This window comes from Cyanistes caeruleus, chromosome 25 (assembly GCF_971803275.1).
Source record: "Cyanistes caeruleus chromosome 25, bCyaCae1.hap1.1, whole genome shotgun sequence".
Classification (NCBI taxonomy): Eukaryota; Metazoa; Chordata; class Aves; order Passeriformes; family Paridae; genus Cyanistes; species Cyanistes caeruleus.
The window spans coordinates 5213762-5231177 of record NC_141725.1 but is presented as its reverse complement, the minus strand read 5'-3'; the positions used below and the strand labels follow the sequence as shown (position 1 = coordinate 5231177).

Here is a 17416-nt window from a genome sequence, read left to right as displayed (position 1 = left end):
GCGCTCAGGAGAGCGGCTAAACTTCACCGTCCCTGTAGATTTTTTGGTGCAGAAAAGCCATTTTTGGGGCAGAGGTGTTTGTTTTGTAAGGAATGTTGTCTCTGAGGCTCTGTGTGCCCACCAGCTCTGTCCCTGCTGCTTGATGGACTCGTGCTGGCTGAGTTTTCCACCGCTGGGATGAGGCAGAGCTGTGTTTCCCTTTGGTTCTCACACCCAGCCCCTCCCGTGGTGCTGCTGGTTGTTCCACAGGCAGGAACAGGAGCTCTCCAGATCTTCTTTTTCCACCAGCATTGTGGAGGAACTGCTTGGCTTTGGGGTCCTGCCGGCCTGGGAGGGGATGGGAGCGGGGGGCTGGGGTTTGGGGCTGATCCTGGAGCTGTGGGGTCTGTCATGGGATTGTGCAGTCAGCACATGGGGATGGTTCTGGGGCTGTGGGGCCGGGCTGGGGTCCGTGGGGTCGGTGTGGGGTTGGTTCCGTGGCTTTGGGGTCGGTGTGGGGTTGGTTCCGTGGCTTTGGGGTCGGTGTGGGGCCGGTCCTGTGGCTCTGGGGCCGGTCCCGTGGCTTTGGGGTCGGTGTGGGGCCGGTCCTGGCACTTTGGGGTCGGTGTGGGGTCGGTCCTGTGGCTTTGGGGTCGGTGTGGGGCCGGTCCTGTGGGCAGTGTCGGGTTTGAGGGCCGGTTCCAGGGGCGGTGGTCATGGGGTCGGTCCCGGGGCCGTGCAGACCCTCCCGTGCCCTGTCCCGCGGTGCCGGTGTCACCCCGGCAGTGACGGGACGGTACCGGGCCCATCCCGGGGCGGTGCCGGTGTCACCCCGGCAGTGACGGGACGGTACCGGGCCCATCCCGGGGCGGTGCCGGTGTCACCCCGGCAGTGACGGGACGGCCGGGGGGCGGTGCCGGTGCCGGGGGTGGGCCCGGGGCCGGTGCCGGGGGTGGGCCCGGGGTCCCTCCGGCAGTGACGCAGCCGCGGTTCCGGTCCCGCCTCCCTTTCCCTCAGCAGCGAGGCCGCGGGTGCGCGCGGTGCGGGCCCGGGTGGGGGCCCTGGATCCCGGGAGGGGCCGGTGGATCCCGGGATAGGGCCCGGGATCCGGGAGGGAAGCTTGGGACACGGGGAGGGGGGGCTGGAACCCCGGGAGGGGCCCTGGGTCCCCGGGGACGGGACTGGATCCCGCGGGAGGGCCCCGAAACGCGGGGTGGGGGCTGGATCCGGGGAGAGCGGGGCCGGATCCCGACTGGATCCGGGGAGAGCGGGGCTGGATCCGGGGAGAGCGGGGCTGGATCCCGACTGGATCCCGGGGGAGCGGGGCCGGATCCCGGGGGAGCGGGGCTGGAGGATCCCGGGGGAGCGGGGCTGGATCCCGGGGCACCGGGCTGGAGGATCCCGGCAGGGCTGCTCGGGAACGGGGTTTGAGAGGCTCTGAAGGGTCGGGGAGCGGCGGGGCCCAGCGGGGCCGGCCCGGGGTGACGCGGCCGCCTCTCCCGCAGGTCAGAAGTGCCAAGATGCAAATCTTCGTGAAGACCCTGACTGGCAAAACCATCACCCTCGAGGTGGAGCCCAATGACACCATCGAGAACGTGAAAGCCAAGATCCAGGACAAGGAAGGTACCCGCGGGGCTCCCCCGGTGTCCCCAGCACAGTGATTCTGTCCCCTGGGGGTCCCCAGCACGGTGATTCTGTCCCCCGGGGCTCCCCCGGTGTCCCCAGCACGGTGATTCTGTCCCCCGGTGTCCCCAGCACGGTGATTCTGTCCCCTGGGGGTCCCCAGCACGGTGATTCTGTCCCGCAGGGATCCCCCCCGACCAGCAGCGCCTGATCTTCGCGGGGAAGCAGCTGGAGGATGGCCGCACCCTTGCAGACTACAACATCCAGAAAGGTCCGGACCCCAGCGGTTTTTGGGGGGGAGTTTTGGGGATTCCAGCAGCCCCTTTACCCCCGGTGTGACACCGATCTCTCCTTGCAGAGTCCACCCTGCACCTGGTGCTGCGCCTGCGAGGGGGGATCATCGAACCCTCCCTGCGCCAGCTGGCCCAGAAGTACAACTGCGACAAGATGATCTGCCGCAAGTACGTCCCTTTGTCCCCTCCCCGTGTCCCCTCACCCCCTCCCTGCAGCCCCCCCGCTCCCAGATCCCCTCCCCGGGGTGGGGGCTCTGCTGACCTGTCCCCCCCAGGTGCTACGCCCGCCTGCACCCCCGCGCCGTCAACTGCCGCAAGAAGAAGTGTGGGCACACCAACAACCTGCGCCCCAAGAAGAAGGTCAAGTAGAGCCTGCAGCCCTGCCTGAACTGGCCAATAAAGTGTTGCAACTCTCAGACCCGTTTTGTGGTGGTTTTTCAATAAATGGGGGCTGTGCTGGAGCAGCACAGGAGGGTGGGGGAATGGGGTGGGGTGGTGCTGGTGGTCAGTGCCTGCAGCAATGTGTGCACGGACTGGGACCCCCCCTGCCCACCCATCATGGGCACTGGGACCCGGCCAGGGGCTGGACCGGCACCAGGACCACACAGAAACCCCCCTGCTCATGCACTGGGACCCCCCAGTTATGGGGTGACTGTCACCAGGACCCCCTACACCCCCCAGTTGTGGGGTGACTGTCACCAGGACCCCCTACATCCCCCAGTTGTGGGGTGACTGTCACCAGGACCCCCTACACCCCCCAGTTGTGGGGTGACTGTCACCAGGACCCCCTACATCCCCCAGTTATGGGGTGACTGTCACCAGGACCCCCTACATCCCCCAGTTATGGGGTGACTGTCACCAGGACCCCCTACACCCCCCTGCTCGAGCACTGGGAGCCCTCTGGTCACTACTGCAGGGTCTGGACAGACTCCGGGACCCCCGGCCATGTGCACACACCCCAGACGGGCACCGGGACCCCTCCGGTCACCGGTCCCGGGATGTCCCTGTCACACTGCAAACACACCGGGAGCCCCCGGCCGCGTGTCCAGGGACCGGTACCGGGACCCCACTGCATCCCCCCCCATCCACCGCGCCCCCCGGCCGTGCTGTCACAGCACGGACGGTACCGGGGCTCCGGGACACGGGCGCGGGGCTGGCGGCGCTGCCGGTCGGTGCCTGCAGGTGGCGGCGGAACCGCGCTCCGCCCCGCGGGCCCCAGGCCTGCGCCGTGCGGCCGGGCCGGGCCATGGTGAGCGGCACCGGGAGCGGGACGGGAACGGGAACGGCCCCCGGGGGACGGGAGGGGCGTCCCGGGACCGAGCGGGTCCGTGCGCGCGTGGTCGCGGGGGGTCCCGGGGCCGTGCGTGGGGGATCCCGGTGCTCGTCTGTGTTGCGAACCGGGGGATCCCGGTGCCGGTCCGTGGACACGTGGCCGGAAAGGTCCCGGTGCCCGTCTGGGGTGTGTGAGCACGGCCGGGGGTCCCGGTGCCGCTCCGGGCATACGTAGAGAGGGGTCCCGGTGCCCATCGGTATCGCGGGCACGTGTTCGGGGGGTCCCGGTGTCAGTCCGGTTCGTCCCCCGTGGCCTGGGGGCCCGGTGGGTGGGCAGGGGGATACGAGGGGTCCCGGTGCCGGTGATGGGCTCAGCTCAAGCACCGCGGCCGGAATCCACCCCCAGAACCGGTGCTGGGCGAGGACGCGTTGCCCCAGCACTGGGGCTGATCCCCCGGGGCGGTACCGGCTCTGCCCGGAGCCCGTTACCGGGTCACCGGTGCCACCGGTGCCACCGTCCCCCCGTGTCCCGCAGACGGGCGAGGCCGTGCGGGAGCTGCTGCGGCGGCTGCGGGCGCTGCAGAGCGAGCGGGTCCAGACGTACCGGCTGTTCGAGGAGTGAGTACCGGCACCGGTACCGGGACGGGCCCCCGGGGGGCGGCACCCAGCGTGGCGGGGCACCCCGAGCAGGGAAGCGGATCCCTCATCCCGGTTATTCTGTGCATCCTGTTGGGACGGGGCCGTGGGGGTGGCTGATGAGCTCCAGCTGGCAGCGGGGCTCTGCGCTGGACACCTGAATCCTGTTAGAGCATCCAGCAGACGATGCAGTGGAAAAAACCCAAATCCCCGACTTCTCCCCCCCAAAAAAATCAGTTTCCAACCCTGTCCCGTGCGAGAGGTGAGGCTGCCTGGTCTTGCTGCCAAATCCAGGCAGGAAAACCCTCCTGGTGGTGGGTGGCAAAGGGGGCTTAGCACCCCAGGTGTGGTGACAGTGGCTTCTCCTCCCTGACCTGTCCGCAGGGGCCACCGCGCCTACCTGAGCAGTGCCCCCCACTATGACTTCCCACGGTACCGGCAGCTGGTGCACGAGGTCACCGTGGCCTTCAGTGGCATCTCCCGGGAGGTGCTGGACATCGCCGGGCGCCTGCGGGACGAGCTCGGCCGCCCCGACCTGGCCCAGCACCTGGCCCGGCTCCAGGAGCGGGAGCAGGAGAAGCTGCAGCTGGTGGGTTCTGGCTTGGGGGGCGGTTCCTGGGGCGCTGCTGGGGCTGGTTTGGGGGGTCTCAGCTCCCACGGTGTCCCCCTGCAGACGGCGCAGCTGCAGCTGGCCCGGCAGCAGGCACAGGACCAGCCCGAGGTGGACGCCCATCAGCAGGAGGTGCAGGAGCTCAAGCACAAGTAGGTGGTGGCCTCGCTGCTGTCCCCCCTCATTTTGAGAAGTCAACATCCCCCTAGCCCAGGACCCCCTTTCTCCCCCCATTTTGGGGTGGCACCCCCTCCCCAGCCCGCGGAATCCTGGAGTGTCCCGAGTTGGAAGGGACGCACACGGATCATGGAGTCCAGGCCCGGAGCCCCTTCCCTGTGTTCCCCCGCCCTCCCTTCGGCCCAGGGGGGCCCAGATGGTGCCTTCGGGGTCTGGCGGCGCTGCGTGGCCGCGTCCCCTCGGCCTCCCCGGGCTGAGTGTTTCATAAACAGCGCGGGGAAGGCGAGGCGGCCCACATAATACGCTCCATATGGGCTTTATTTATAGTTTCCATCCGCTCTCGTAGGCTAATTAAAACCATTGAGGCAATCAGCGAAATTCTCCAGGACCTTAAGTACGATTCGGAAGAAGTTGAGTGATGGGTGTCCCCGTGGGAACGGCTGGAGGGGCCGGGCTGGTGGAACGGGGGCCCCGTTCATCCCCCACCCGCTCCCGGTGCACCTTGGCAAGGTGGGCATTGTCCTCTGAGCCCCTTTTGTGCAGCACAGGCTGGAAGGGGTGGGGAAACCCCCTCTGGGACAAGGTGGGGGTCCCCCTAAATCCTGAGAGGGGTCTGGCGTGGGGCTGGTTCCCCTCCCTGTTGTGCCGGGGCTGTGCCAAAGGCAATCCACACCCTGCAGTGCCAAGGGGCTGCCAAACTTCGGCCCTCATCGTGGTGGGCTCTGTCCCTGCTGCCAGCTGGGGTCCCGTGGGGCAACAGCCACCCCAAAACCACATCTTGGAGCCCGGCTGTGCCCCCAGCCCCACTGCAGCTCCCGTGCTCCACAGCTGCTTTTTCTATGGTCACCCCAAATAAACCTGTCCCCACGGAGCTGGCCTGAGTGGTGTCATCTCAAGGGTTCGTGTGGCCCCCAGTGCCGCCCCTTCCAGCTCGGCTCGGTCCCCTGGGAGCCCCGGGATGGGGTGACAAGGGCCACGGGCCCCATTTGGCTGCCCGCTGCATCCCTGTCCCCGCGCAGCGCTGCCGCTCCGCTGACGCAGACCCCGGTGGGGTTTCAGAGGTTTATTGGCATTAAGCTTAAATCTGTTCCTAATTGACTGAAATGGAACCAAAATAAGGCTGGTTTGAATCAAAACTGGAGCAGGCACTGGGCAAACCCCAGCAGCCTCCAATCAGCCCGCGTGGCTCCCCGGGGACGGACCCCCCCCGTGCACTCGCACGTGGGACCCCGGTGAGAAAACGGCCAAAATCGCTTCCCGGGGGGAGCTGCGGCGAGGGTGGGGTCACCCGGGAAGCCCCCGCCGCCCCTTTCATCCCAGAGGCTGCCGCGGCTGGCGGAGCGAAGCCCCCGTGCCTCCCCCGGCCGGGCAAGGCTGGGGGGTCCCCTCGCTGCCGCGGGGCCGGGGTCCCGCAGAGCCCCCGGGGCTGGCCCAGCCCGGCCCCCCGAGCTCACCCCACCCCATCCCCCAGGGCTGCGGGGCCGCGCTGAGCCCCGGCCGCCTCCCGGTTCCCCCGCGGCGGGGCCGGGGCGGGCGCGGGCGGTCCCGGGTGGGCGCCGGGCGCCCCGTCCCATCCTGCCGGCGCTCGCTCCCCCGCGGGCTACAGCTTATCGCCGGGAAGAACCTGCGGAAAGGAGCAGAGCCCCGCGTCGCCCCGGGGTCGGCGTCACCCCCCAGCATCCCTGGGGTGGGGGGTCACCCCGCGTCCCCCCCCCCGTCCCCACCCAGCCGGGGAGAAGAAGTGCGAAAGGCTCCTTACCTACCTGGTTGCGTGTTTTGTGCGATTTCTGCAGCCACACGCGCCACTGGTCGTAGAGTTTGATGCCGAGGTTGGAGCAGCCGTAGGCGTGTTTCTTCACCCACCCGAAAAACTGCTTCAGCTCCCGCCGCAGCGTCGTGTTCTGCTCGCCCCCTTTGGGGTCGCAGCCCCCCGCCACTCGCTCTGCGGGGACAAGGGGGGGTCAGTGGCACACGGGGGGGACGCGCCCGAACCCCCCCCCCTCCCACCGCCGCCGTGCCGTGGGGAACACCGGCAGGTTTTGGGAAAGCCGAGCTCCAAATTGGCTCCTTTGCAAGAAATCCGGGAGCGGGGAAGGGTCCCCCGAGCATCCCCCGGTGCGCGGGGAGGGCAGCGCGGTACCGGCGGTACCGGCGGTACCGGCGGGCGCTGCTGCCGGCACTCACCGCTGCGTGGGGTGGAGGCGGCCGTGGGGTTGCTCCAGTCGCTCCAGATGCCGGCTTTCTTGGAGCCGTAGATGCTGAAGGGATTACAGCGCACCTGGACGAAGTAGACGGTGCCGGGGCGCAGGCCGGCCAGGCGACACGAGGTTTGGTTGCCCACATCATCCACCACCTGCAGAGGGAGGAGATGGGAGCGCCCCGCACCCCCGGCCGCCCCGCGCCGCCCCCCGGCACCGGCGGCGCCCACCCACCTTCCACTCGGAGCTGTCCTCCACCCGGTATTGGATCTGGTACTTGGCTTGGAAGAGGAAATCCTTGAGGGCCGGCGGGGAGCTCCAGCGCACGCTCAGCTGGTCCTCCAGGTCGCCCACCCTGCTGACGTGCACGTCGGACGGGGGGTCCGTGGTCACTGCGGGGACAGCGCCGCGGGGCCGCGAGGGTTAAGGAGCCGCGGATGTCAAAGGCGCTCGGAGCAAAGAGCCTGATTCGATTAGGAGCAATTGTGCTCCCGTATCGCCCATTTCCTGCTGCCCCCAGCCCAGCGCGGCCCCTCCCCGCCAGGTCAGCGCCACCGGGGGGCTCACCCACGTCCAGGATGTCCAGCATGACCACGTCGGACACGGCCACCCCCAGGCGGTTGGACGCCTCCACCCAGATCTCGTAGGGCGTGAAGAGGGCCAGGTCCTTGGGGATGTGGCAGGAGTAGGTCCCGGCCGTGTGGTATTCCTGGCAGGTGTTGTCCTGGCCGTACCACCTGCGGGCAGGTGATGGATGAGCTACGGGCACCGCTCCCCCGGCCCCGAGATGCTCCCCTGGGCCGCTTTTTGGCCGTTCCACACCTCCAGAACTGCGGGATCGGCCCCGTGGTTCACCCAGCTCAACCAGTATTTTGGAACAATAAATTGTTTTTAACCATGACGGGGATGAAGGTGAGCACCCACCTGCGCTTGTACTTGAGGGTGTAGTTGGTGTGCAGGAAGGTCTCCCCTTCTGTCCCCGGCACCCACTTGCAGGTCAGGTCCTTCATGTTTTTGGACCAGCAGGTGATGTTGACTGGTTTTTCTGGGGGTACTGGGAGAGACAAAAAAACAAAAAACAAGAGGTTCCAGAGCTGGTTTTCTGCAGCCACGGAGACAAACCCCAAACCCGAGCTGGTTTCCCAGCTGAGCCTCTGTGTTCCCGGGAACGCGTAGCGACCCAAAAAACAAACCCAAGCTGCATTCCCCGTTCCGATTCCATGTTCCTGGGACTTTGCATCGTCCTTAAAATAGCCCGAGATAAAATCTTACGATTATTGGTTCGGACAAGTGCGTTTTAACCGAGGCTGTTCCGAAACGGCCTCTCGGCTGTGCCTGGGTCCGGGTTCCACCCCGACACCCCGAGCAGCTCCTGGCACACTGCGGTGAGAACCGGGGAGATCCGTGGGGATCCCCGGCTTCTCTCCCATGGGGGAGGCGCGTCCCGGGGCTGGCTGGGGGCTGGCACAGGGCAGCTGGACACCCGCAGCAGCTGGACCCTGGCACTGAGTGACCAGACCCCGGCACTGAGTGACCTCAACACGGAGTGACCAGACCCCAGCACAGAGTGACCCCAGTACAGAGTGACCAGACCCCAGCACAGAGTGACCCTGGCACGGAGTGGCCCCAGCACAGAGTGACCCCAGCACACAGTGACCCTGGCATGGAGTGACCAGAGCCCAGCAGAGTGACCTCAACACAGAGTGACCCCGGCACGGAGTGACCCCAGTACAGAGTGACCAGACCCTGGCACAGAGTGACCCTGGCACACAGTGACCCTGGCATGGAGTGACCAGAGCCCAGCATGGAGTGACCCCAACATGGAGTGACCAGAGCCCAGCATGGAGTGACCCTGGCACAGAGTGACCCTGGCACAGTGTGACCCCAGCACAGAGTGACCCTGGCATACAGTGACCCTGGCACAGAGTGACCCTGGCACACAGTGACCCTGGCATGGAGTGACCAGAGCCCAGCATGGAGTGACCCCAACATGGAGTGACCAGAGCCCAGCATGGAGTGACCCTGGCACAGAGTGACCCTGGCACAGTGTGACCCCAGCACAGAGTGACCCTGGCATACAGTGACCCCGGCACAGAGTGACCCCAGCACAGAGTGACCCTGGCATACAGTGACCCCGGCACAGAGTGACCCCAGCACAGAGTGACCCCAGCACAGAGTGACCCTGGCACAGAGTGACCCTGGCACAGAGTGACCCTGGCACAGAGTGACCCTGGCACAGAGTGACCCCGGCACACAGTGACCCCGGCACACAGTGACCCCGGCACACAGTGACCCCAGCACAGAGTGACCCTGGCACAGAGTGACCCCGGCACAGAGTGACCCCGGCACAGAGTGACCCCAGCACAGAGTGACCCTGGCACAGAGTGACCCCGGCACTGTGTGACCCGAGCCCAGCCCAGAGCGGCCGGAGCCCAGCTGGGATCAGCAGCACCAACGTACATCCAACATAAAGGCAGGAGCCGGCCAGGATGCCGCCGTCTCTGCTGTGACACACCAGGTTGTCCCCTGACTGCTGCCTGGAGCCGTTGAGGCGAGCGAGGGCCACGCTGAGCGTGGAGGGGCCCAGGGCAGCGTAGGACGCGGCCGGGAGGCGCCGTCCGTTCAGAGTCCAGTACAGATCCTCGGCTTTCAGCGGAAAGTCCGGGCTGACCGTGCATGTGGCCACCAGCGAGGAACCGATCAGCAGCGTGGGGTCTTGGGGGGAAATCACGGCGGGGTCTGCAGCCGGAGAGACAGAGAGCGAGGGGAAAAATCAATTATGGAGGGTTTGGTATTGAGCTAATGAGGTTAGGGCTGGTTGAGTATGTCCTAATGTCTATTTAAATACATTTTGTATCTGGTTTGCATTGGTTTAAACGCCTTTATGTCTCTTCTGTATTCATTTAAATATGTTTTATAGCTGTTTAAATGCATTGTTTTGCTATTTTACATCGATTTGAATCATCACGTCTATAGCAATTTGATTCATCATATATGTTTTATATTAATTTAAATACATTGTTTAGCTATTTTACATCGATTCAAATCATCACAAGCCTATACTGATTAAATCACACATCTATTTTATATTGATTTAAATCATCACACGTCTACTTTATATCAATTTAAACACACTGGTTTCCATTTTACATCATTTTAAATACACTGGTTTCTATTATATTTAAATGCGTTTCATATCTATTCTTTACTTCTGCACATTTTACATTCTTTATATATCTAAAGACATTTTATATCTTTTATATCTATTTAAATAGTTTTTATATCTATTCTATATCTCAATACACACCTATTCTTTATCTATTTAAACACGCTTTACACCTACTTTTATATCTACATACATATTATATCTAAACACTTTCAATATCTATTTTTATATCTATATCTATTTTAGAAGATTAAAATACTTTTTATGTTCACTTTTTATTTTTTATTAATTTTTATTCCCCAGGGCTGGGGCGGGGCTGGGTTGCAGCTTCGGAAGTTTTTTTCCGCTACAAAAAGATTTCAAAAAAGAAAATCCTTGGGGAATTTTTTTATTTTTTTATTTTTTCCCATCCCCCATCATTTTCCAGCACTGCCGAGATCCGGAATTTCCCCCTGGATTGGGAAGCGCTTCCTCCTCACCCCCACCCACCGTGCTCTCCCAAACCCCGCATCCCCCAAATTCCCAGCCCGCTTTAACCCGAGACCCCTCGGCCGCGAGGTTTCCCCTCCCGGCCCCGCTCCGGGGTGTTCCGTGTCCGTCAGTCCTTATCGGCTCCATCCGCACGCGCCGGGCTAATATCCCAAATTACCTCCCGGAAAGTGCCGCGACCTCCCCGCCCCTCCGACCTCCCGGCCCCGCTCGGCTTTCAGCGCCCGGCTCCCTCCCGGCGCTCCCCAAATCCCCCGGAGATCCTAAAGAGGGGTCCCCGCTCCGCCCCCCACCCTCCGCAATTAGCGCTCCCCAATCCTCGTTACGCAGGGGAGGTTTAATTAGGAATTGCCGCCGTGCCTGGGGGGTGCTGGGGAGGGGGGGAGTGAGAAAATCCAGCGGGGAAACGCGGCCAGGGACCCCCAAAATATCCCTGGATTGGTGGAGGACACCCCCAGGCACCCCGAGAATCCACGGGTGGGTGCCGGGCACCCCGGGTCGGTACCGGGTACCCCAAACACCCACGGGATGGTGCGGGATGCTCCGGGGTACCCCGAGGGTCGGTACCGGGTACCCCAAACATCCACGGGACAGTGCGGGATGCTCCGGGGTACCCCGAACACCCGCGGGTCGGTACCGGGTACCCCAAACACCCACGGGATGGTGCGGGATGCTCCGGGACACCCCGAGGGTCGGTACCGGGTACCCCAAACACCCACGGGATGGTGCGGGATGCTCCGGGACACCCCGAACACCCGCGGGTCGGTACCGGACACCCCAAACATCCACGGGATGGTGCGGGATGCTCCGGGACACCCCGAGGGTCGGTACCGGGTACCCCAAACATCCACGGGATGGTGCGGGATGCTCCGGGGTACCCCGCGGGTCGGTACCGGGCACCCCAAACACCCACGGGATGGTGCGGGATGCTCCGGGACACCCCGAGAGTCGGTACCGGGTACCCCAAACATCCACGGGATGGTGCGGGATGCTCCGGGACACCCCGCGGGTCGGTACCGGACACCCCAAACACCCACGGGATGGTGCGGGATGCTCCGGGACACCCCGAACACCCGCGGGTCGGTACCGGGTACCCCAAACATCCACGGGATAGTGCGGGATGCTCCGGGACACCCCGAGGGTCGGTACCGGACACCCCCGGGATGCTCCGGGACACCCCGAACACCCGCGGGTCGGTACCGGACACCCCAAACACCCACGGGATGGTGCGGGATGCTCCGGGGTACCCCGAGGGTCGGTACCGGACACCCCCGGGATGCTCCGGGACACCCCGAACACCCGCGGGTGGTGCTGGATCCATCCCACCCCCAGAACAAACCCTTCCAGCGAGGCCTCCGGAAACCTCATCCCCCCTCTCGCCATCGAGCCCGGAGCTGCCGCGGCTCTGCCCACACCGGACCCACAACTCCGAGCCCTGATTCTCCTAAATCTTCACCCAAACAGCCCCAGAAACTCGCACGAGCGCGTTAAAACAGACACATTTCCCATCCTCCGAGCAGGACCCTCTGGAAGGGCCAATTTTCTCTCTCTATATATTTTTTTTTCCCCTGGATTTTGGGTTTTTTTTTGCCCTCCTCCAAGCAGAACCCTCTGGAGGGGCCAATTATAGACGTATATATATTATATTTTTTTTCCCCCCTGGAATTATTTCCCCCCCACTCAGCGCGGCCACAGCGCAGAACATGTGTTTTAAAAGGGAAAAGTGTGAAGTTTTCCGATCGGAGAGGAAAGGGCCGGAGAGCTGTGGAATGTGCAAGTTGCAACGAAAATACCTGCTCGGGGGTTTTATGGCTTCTCTATTGCAAAAAAAAAAAAATGCTGATCAGGTGCTAAGTAATGCTATAAAGTAAAACCACATTTCCAAGGTGTCGGGAACGTTTATGCTTTTCTTTCGAAGGGCCGGATTTCATTTTAGTTTTATATCGGAGTTTTAAGGGGTTGGGAAAGAAAAGGGGAGTGGAGGGAAAAAAAAAAAAAAAGGGAAAAAAAAAAGCTCCGATAAGTGTCAGAGATCACACGGTTAAAAAAAGATTTATTGAGCTGTGCAGGGGGTTAAAGGAAAATAGAAATAATTGCCCTGAAGAACAAAAGGGAATTTGGGAAGCTCTGAATTCCACAGGAAAAATAAAATTAAATATATATGTGTAGTTAGAGCTCTTCTGAAAGTCGAGCAGCGGGGTTTGAGGGCAGACACGGTGCCCAAAAAACGCTTTATCCCTCTTTTCTCCGCTGCTCTCCGGTCTTTTTTCCCCGTTTCTCATCCCCGACTGGCATTTCTCGTGCCCATCCCTGGGCTCGAGGAGGGATTTATAAAAAGCCCAGGCATTCCAGCGCGGCCGAGCTGCACCGAGGGGAAACTTTCGCTCTCTAAAAGGAGATTTTGGCTTCGCCTTCGCCAGCTCCGCACGTCGAGGGGCGGCGGGGCCAGCGCTGCCCCGGACCCCCGTGGGGAGGGGGAGATGGGGGTCCCGGGGGGGGGACGCGGCTGATCGGGAGGAGAAAGGAGCGGGCTCAGCCCCAGCGAGGGTCCGGCTGTGGCCTCGTGTTGTTCCCGGTGGGATCGGCCCCTCCAGGCACCGGGGTGGGCACCGGGGCGGGCACCGGGAGCCGCCGGCACCGGCCGCTCCCGTTAACGGCCCCCGAAGGGATTTTTGGAGCTTTCCCTTCTCCCCACCCATGGCTCCAGCGATTCCTGCCCCAGTGCTCGCCCTCAGGGCTCCCCCGTTCGGGACGGGCTGGGCTCAGGGGTCGGTGGCGGTGCTCGGGGAGGGGGCGCGGGAGGTGCCGGCCGAGCGGTGCCGTTCGTGGCGGGTCCCGTTGGCCCGTCGGGAGCGGAGAACATCCATCGCCTTGAGAAATTCCCATCAGAGGGAGGAAGCCAAACTTCCTGCTGCGGGGAGCGGGATCTCGCCCTCCCCTGGGCGCAGGGGGGGCAGCGGGGCGGCGGCCGGGACCGGGGGTTCCGTCGGGTTCAGGGCGCTGTGGGGAAGCGGGGACCCCTCCCCGCTGTGTGTCCCCCCCCTCCGGTGCCCGCGGGGCTGAGGCCACAGGTGGCACCTCCCGGACCTGCCGCCCCCCAAACCGGGCATCGCTGCGGAGCCCCCCCAGGGGGATTGGGGTTTTTTTGGGGGGGTCGTTGTTCTCCGTGGGGCGGGGAGGGAGATCCCCATTGTTCTGGGTGGGAAAAGGGGATTCATTGTTCTCTGGGATGGGGGGGCGGCTCTCCGGCGGGAAGGGGGGACCCCGCTGTTCTCGGCAGGGGGAGGGGGGTCTCAGAGGCTTTGGGGGGGGCAGAGGGGGGCGATGGCTCCCGGGGGTGCGAGGGGGTCGCGTGGGGAAGGGGTTCGCTATTGTTCTCCGGGCGGAGGCCGGGGGTTTCCATTGTCCTGGGTGGGGAATGGAGCCGCATTGTTCTGCGGGAGGGGGGGGCTGGACGGCGGGGAGGGGGCACAAGGGGGGGCCGGCCCTTCTCGGGGTCCCCCTTCTCCGTGCGGAGAGGGAGCACTCGCTGCTCCGGGGGAGGGGGGGCTCTCCTCGCTGCTCTCGGGGATGGGGGGCAGCACAAAAAAGGCTCCTCTATTGTTCTCTGCGGGGAAGGGGCGGGGGGGGCCCGGCTGGGCTGCGGGGACGGGGATGGGGGGTCCCGGCCGCCTGTCGGGAGGCGATGGGGGGTCCCGGCCGCCCTCCGCGGGGGGGTCCCCGACCCCTTCCGCAGCAGGCGAAGCGCAGCCCCGAGGTGCGCCCGGCGCTGCCCCCGCCGCGCCCGGGACCGCTCCGCATCCCGGGGCCGGGGGGGACGCGACCCACCGAGAGGAACGGGACAGCCCCGGGGGGCTCCGCATCCCGGCACCGGTGGGGGGGACGGGACACGCGGAAAGGAGCGGGGGAACCCCGGGGGGCTCCGCATCGCCGGGGCCGGAGCCGGACGGGAGAGCCCCGGGGGGCTCCGCGCAGCGGCCGCGTGGCCCCGACGGGACCCCCGCCCGCCCCGCGCCCACCTTGCGGGAGCCGCCCGGTGCTGCCGGTACTCACAGGAGAGCGGGTCGGCGCGGGGCAGGAGCGGGCAGAGCACGAGCAGCAGCGGGAGCATCGGGAGCAGCGGCGGCGGCGGCATGGCCTGCTCCGGTGCCCGTCGGTGCCCGGGGCGGCGGAGCGCACCGGCACGTCCGGGGAAGTCCCGAGCAAGTCTGAGCAACCCCCGGTTACCAAAGCCCCAGCTGCCGCCCTGGCCCCGCCCCGGGACCGCCCCCGGGGGGGCAGAAAGCCACCGGCCCCGCCACCCCCCCCGATCCGGTACCGGCTCCGGGACAGACCCCGGAACCGGCTCCGGGACTGGCCCCCGCCCGGTGCCCGCTGCCGCCGCGGGATGCTGGACCCCCCCCCGCCCTGGCGGGGCCGGTGTCCCGCTGCCCCCGACCCCCCCGGTAGGTGAGTAAGAGCCGCCCCGGGGCCGCCGGCCCACGGGTGAGTCACGCGCGGACCCTCCCGCGCCCCCGGGGCCGCTCTCGCCGCCGAACGGGCCCCCCCCGCCGCGGCTTCCCCACGCTCCGAGCGCCTTTGAGATCCAAACCCCGCTTATTGCTTCTTTTTGGGTTGGAAACAGGAATATCATCCCATAAATCCCGATGTTCTCTATCCATCATCTCCGGGCTTTCCTCCTCGAAACCCCAAAGAAGTGGGAAAACCACCCCAAGCGGCTCCAAGCACCCCCCAGACTGGGGCTGCGTTTGTCCCCGGGGGTGGCGACACGTCCGGTTGTGCCACCAGCATCGGGACAAAGCCACCCACTCGGGCATCCCCCAGCGTCCCCCCCGTGCCCCCCGCCCGGGGTCTCGGTGGCACCGAGAGCTTTGCAGACCCCCAGACAGGTCCCAGAGCAGCGGGACAGCAGCTCCTGCTCATGGCAAGGCCACTGTCCCCACGTGTGGCGTGTCCCCAGCTGTGAGGAGAGGGGACACCGTTCCCTGGGGGGAGCGGAGCGCGGAGGGTGGCCCGGGGTGCCCCCATGGACTCGGGGTGCCCCCAAGGACTCGGGGTGCGGGGAACCGGGGGGTGACACTGCGTGAGGCTCCGAGGTGCCGGGCACCAGCAGGGATTGCAGAGAACAGAAAACACAACAAAAAAACGAGAGGGGGAGGGAGCCCAAACAATGCCTTTTCCCATCGTCCTGTTTTTTGGAAGCTTCTGAACTGTTTTTGTTGAAATTTCCCAAAAATGTCAGGCTCCGGGAGCCACCCAGCCTGAGAAACTTCAGCCCCAGCGGCCGCAGTCTGGCCGAGTGAATCACGGCTGCCCCGGGGGCTGGCGGCCGGCCGCGATCCCGACCCACCGCCCGCATCCCCCCGGGAAGGCACCCGGGGACCGCAGCCAGCGCTGGGTGCTGCGGGAAAAGGAGAAATTCCCTCTCTGGAGCCGGAGCCGGCAGCAGCGGCCACCCCGGCTGCCCACCTGCACTGCCCAGCCCCTTCCCCCATCTGTTTTCTCCATCGCCGGCCAGGCTCCTCAGCTCGCACCCGGAATTTGGGGGATTTAGCGGAGCCAGGGATGGGCGGGATCCCGGGGAGGGGGTGACCCCTGGTGCCGGCAGGGGGGACACGGGTGGCTCTGGCAGAGGAATCGTCAGAAGGCGGCTCGAGGCTGTGCTTGGGGTGCAGGGGAAGATGGGGGGACAGTGGCGTGGGGAGGGGGCAGCGTCGGTCCCCTCTGGTGTCACAGGGGACATCGCGGGCTGCCACCCCAGCTGGCACAGGGACGTTTGAGCTCCCAGCAGCGCCTGTGGGATGGGGACAGGGTGAGGGGACAGAGCGGTCCCCAAGCCCGGGCAGTGCCAGGGTGGCGTCAGGACCCGTCCTGGAGCAGCCGGAGGTGACCGAGCCGCTCTCTGAGTCAGCGGCGGCCGGTCAGCGGCAGCTGTGGTCAGCGCTGCCCTTTGACAGTGACCTTTAAAGCCGCTCCCTCCGGCCCACGAGCCGCCTCACTCAGGCACCGGCCGGAGGCAGGATCCAGCCCGGCTCCCCCCGCGACCCCCGGGCTCCCGGCTCAGCACGGGGGTCCCCCGAGGCCGGAGCGGTCCGGCTGCCCCCCCGGCGTGGCTCCGTTCCCAGGGCCTCTCTGCCCCGCTGCGGTGCAGGGTCTGGCCATGGGGCCCGGCTCCCTGCTCTGCACAGGAGGGACGCGACTCCCCCCAGAGGGACGCGGGTGACCCTGGTGACATCCCCAAAGCCGCTCCGAGCATCCTCGGTCCAGCTTCCCACCAGCCGTCACCTCCCCGCCACCCTCCGTCATGTGTCACCAGGGCCCTGAATTAATCTAATTACTTGATTTCCCAGCCAGAGCTCACTCCATAAAATCCTTGGACGCAGACAGCATCTGGCTCAAGGGCCAGGGTGTAAAAAACAAACACTAAAAAAACCCCCAAATCCCGGGAAAAGCGGGAGGAGAGGCGCAGCCGAGCTGCCTCGACTGCCTGCATCCTTTTAAAGTGACCTGGGGGAAAAATAAAGAGGCAAGAAATGCAAAGAATCCAGCAGGCAGAGTTTGCTTTCTATTCCTCTCAGTCACATTTCCACATCCATGGGTAATTTATAACCCGCTTAACCCCTTCCCTGCCGCCCCTCCGCACCTTTTCCCTCCAGAGCATCCTCAGGGTGGCCGCACCTTCCCGCCTCTGTTTGCTTTGGGAAGCACAAGCAGTCCCGTGAAGGAGTCTGAAGAGCTCTAGAGGAGGGAAAAAAATGCCAAGAGGGTGCTTGAGCACGAGGGATGGGCTCTGCGGGGCTGGGACGTGGAGTGAAGGGTCCCCTGCCCATGGAAGGGACCGTGGGGACACCCCAGAACAATGCGGGGGGAGCCTGAGGCTTCCCGAAAGGCTCCGGGGAAAAAATGTAGGTCAGTAGTGATAAATGCGAAAGGCATCGAGTGTTTCTGGAGAGGGGAGGAGGGCGGGCAGCGA

General features: G+C 64.9%; 3 protein-coding genes and 1 long non-coding RNA gene across 6 annotated transcripts; 3 read left to right on the top strand and 1 right to left on the bottom strand.

Annotated features, from left to right (window-relative positions):
• Positions 1 to 912: 912 nt before the first annotated feature.
• UBA52 (ubiquitin A-52 residue ribosomal protein fusion product 1) lies at positions 913 to 2311 on the top strand. 2 transcript variants are annotated; one of them, XM_086862590.1, is made up of 5 exons: positions 913 to 1010; positions 1485 to 1602; positions 1787 to 1873; positions 1961 to 2063; positions 2171 to 2311. In XM_086862590.1, exons 2-5 carry the CDS (start codon positions 1500 to 1502, stop codon positions 2262 to 2264), a joined length of 387 nt encoding a protein of 128 aa, XP_086718716.1. In that variant the 5' UTR covers positions 913 to 1010; positions 1485 to 1499; the 3' UTR covers positions 2265 to 2311. The 2 variants fall into 2 exon arrangements, with proteins under 2 accessions (XP_086718716.1, XP_086718717.1); XM_086862591.1 differs by having other exon boundaries at positions 938 to 1019.
• A 766-nt stretch (positions 2312 to 3077) lies between these two features.
• REX1BD (required for excision 1-B domain containing) lies at positions 3078 to 5461 on the top strand. Its single transcript, XM_086862761.1, has 5 exons — positions 3078 to 3144; positions 3703 to 3785; positions 4188 to 4392; positions 4477 to 4565; positions 4937 to 5461. The coding sequence occupies exons 1-5, from the start codon at positions 3142 to 3144 to the stop codon at positions 5007 to 5009; spliced, it is 453 nt and encodes a 150-aa protein (XP_086718887.1). The 5' UTR covers positions 3078 to 3141; the 3' UTR covers positions 5010 to 5461.
• Positions 5462 to 5638: 177 nt separating this feature from the next.
• Positions 5639 to 14651, bottom strand: CRLF1 (cytokine receptor like factor 1). Of its 2 annotated transcripts, none has more exons than XM_086862760.1 (8): positions 14497 to 14651; positions 9249 to 9527; positions 7713 to 7842; positions 7356 to 7525; positions 7023 to 7180; positions 6775 to 6943; positions 6350 to 6532; positions 5639 to 6214 (listed from the first exon to the last, which is right to left on the bottom strand). In XM_086862760.1, the coding sequence occupies exons 1-8, from the start codon at positions 14576 to 14578 to the stop codon at positions 6198 to 6200; spliced, it is 1188 nt and encodes a 395-aa protein (XP_086718886.1). In that variant the 5' UTR covers positions 14579 to 14651; the 3' UTR covers positions 5639 to 6197. The 2 variants fall into 2 exon arrangements, with proteins under 2 accessions (XP_086718886.1, XP_086718885.1); XM_086862759.1 differs by having other exon boundaries at positions 6354 to 6532.
• LOC147649369 (uncharacterized) lies at positions 7000 to 10225 on the top strand. Its single transcript, XR_015279180.1, has 2 exons — positions 7000 to 8836; positions 9012 to 10225. It is a non-coding gene; the product is annotated as an uncharacterized LOC147649369 (long non-coding RNA).
• Positions 14652 to 17416: the final 2765 nt, after the last annotated feature.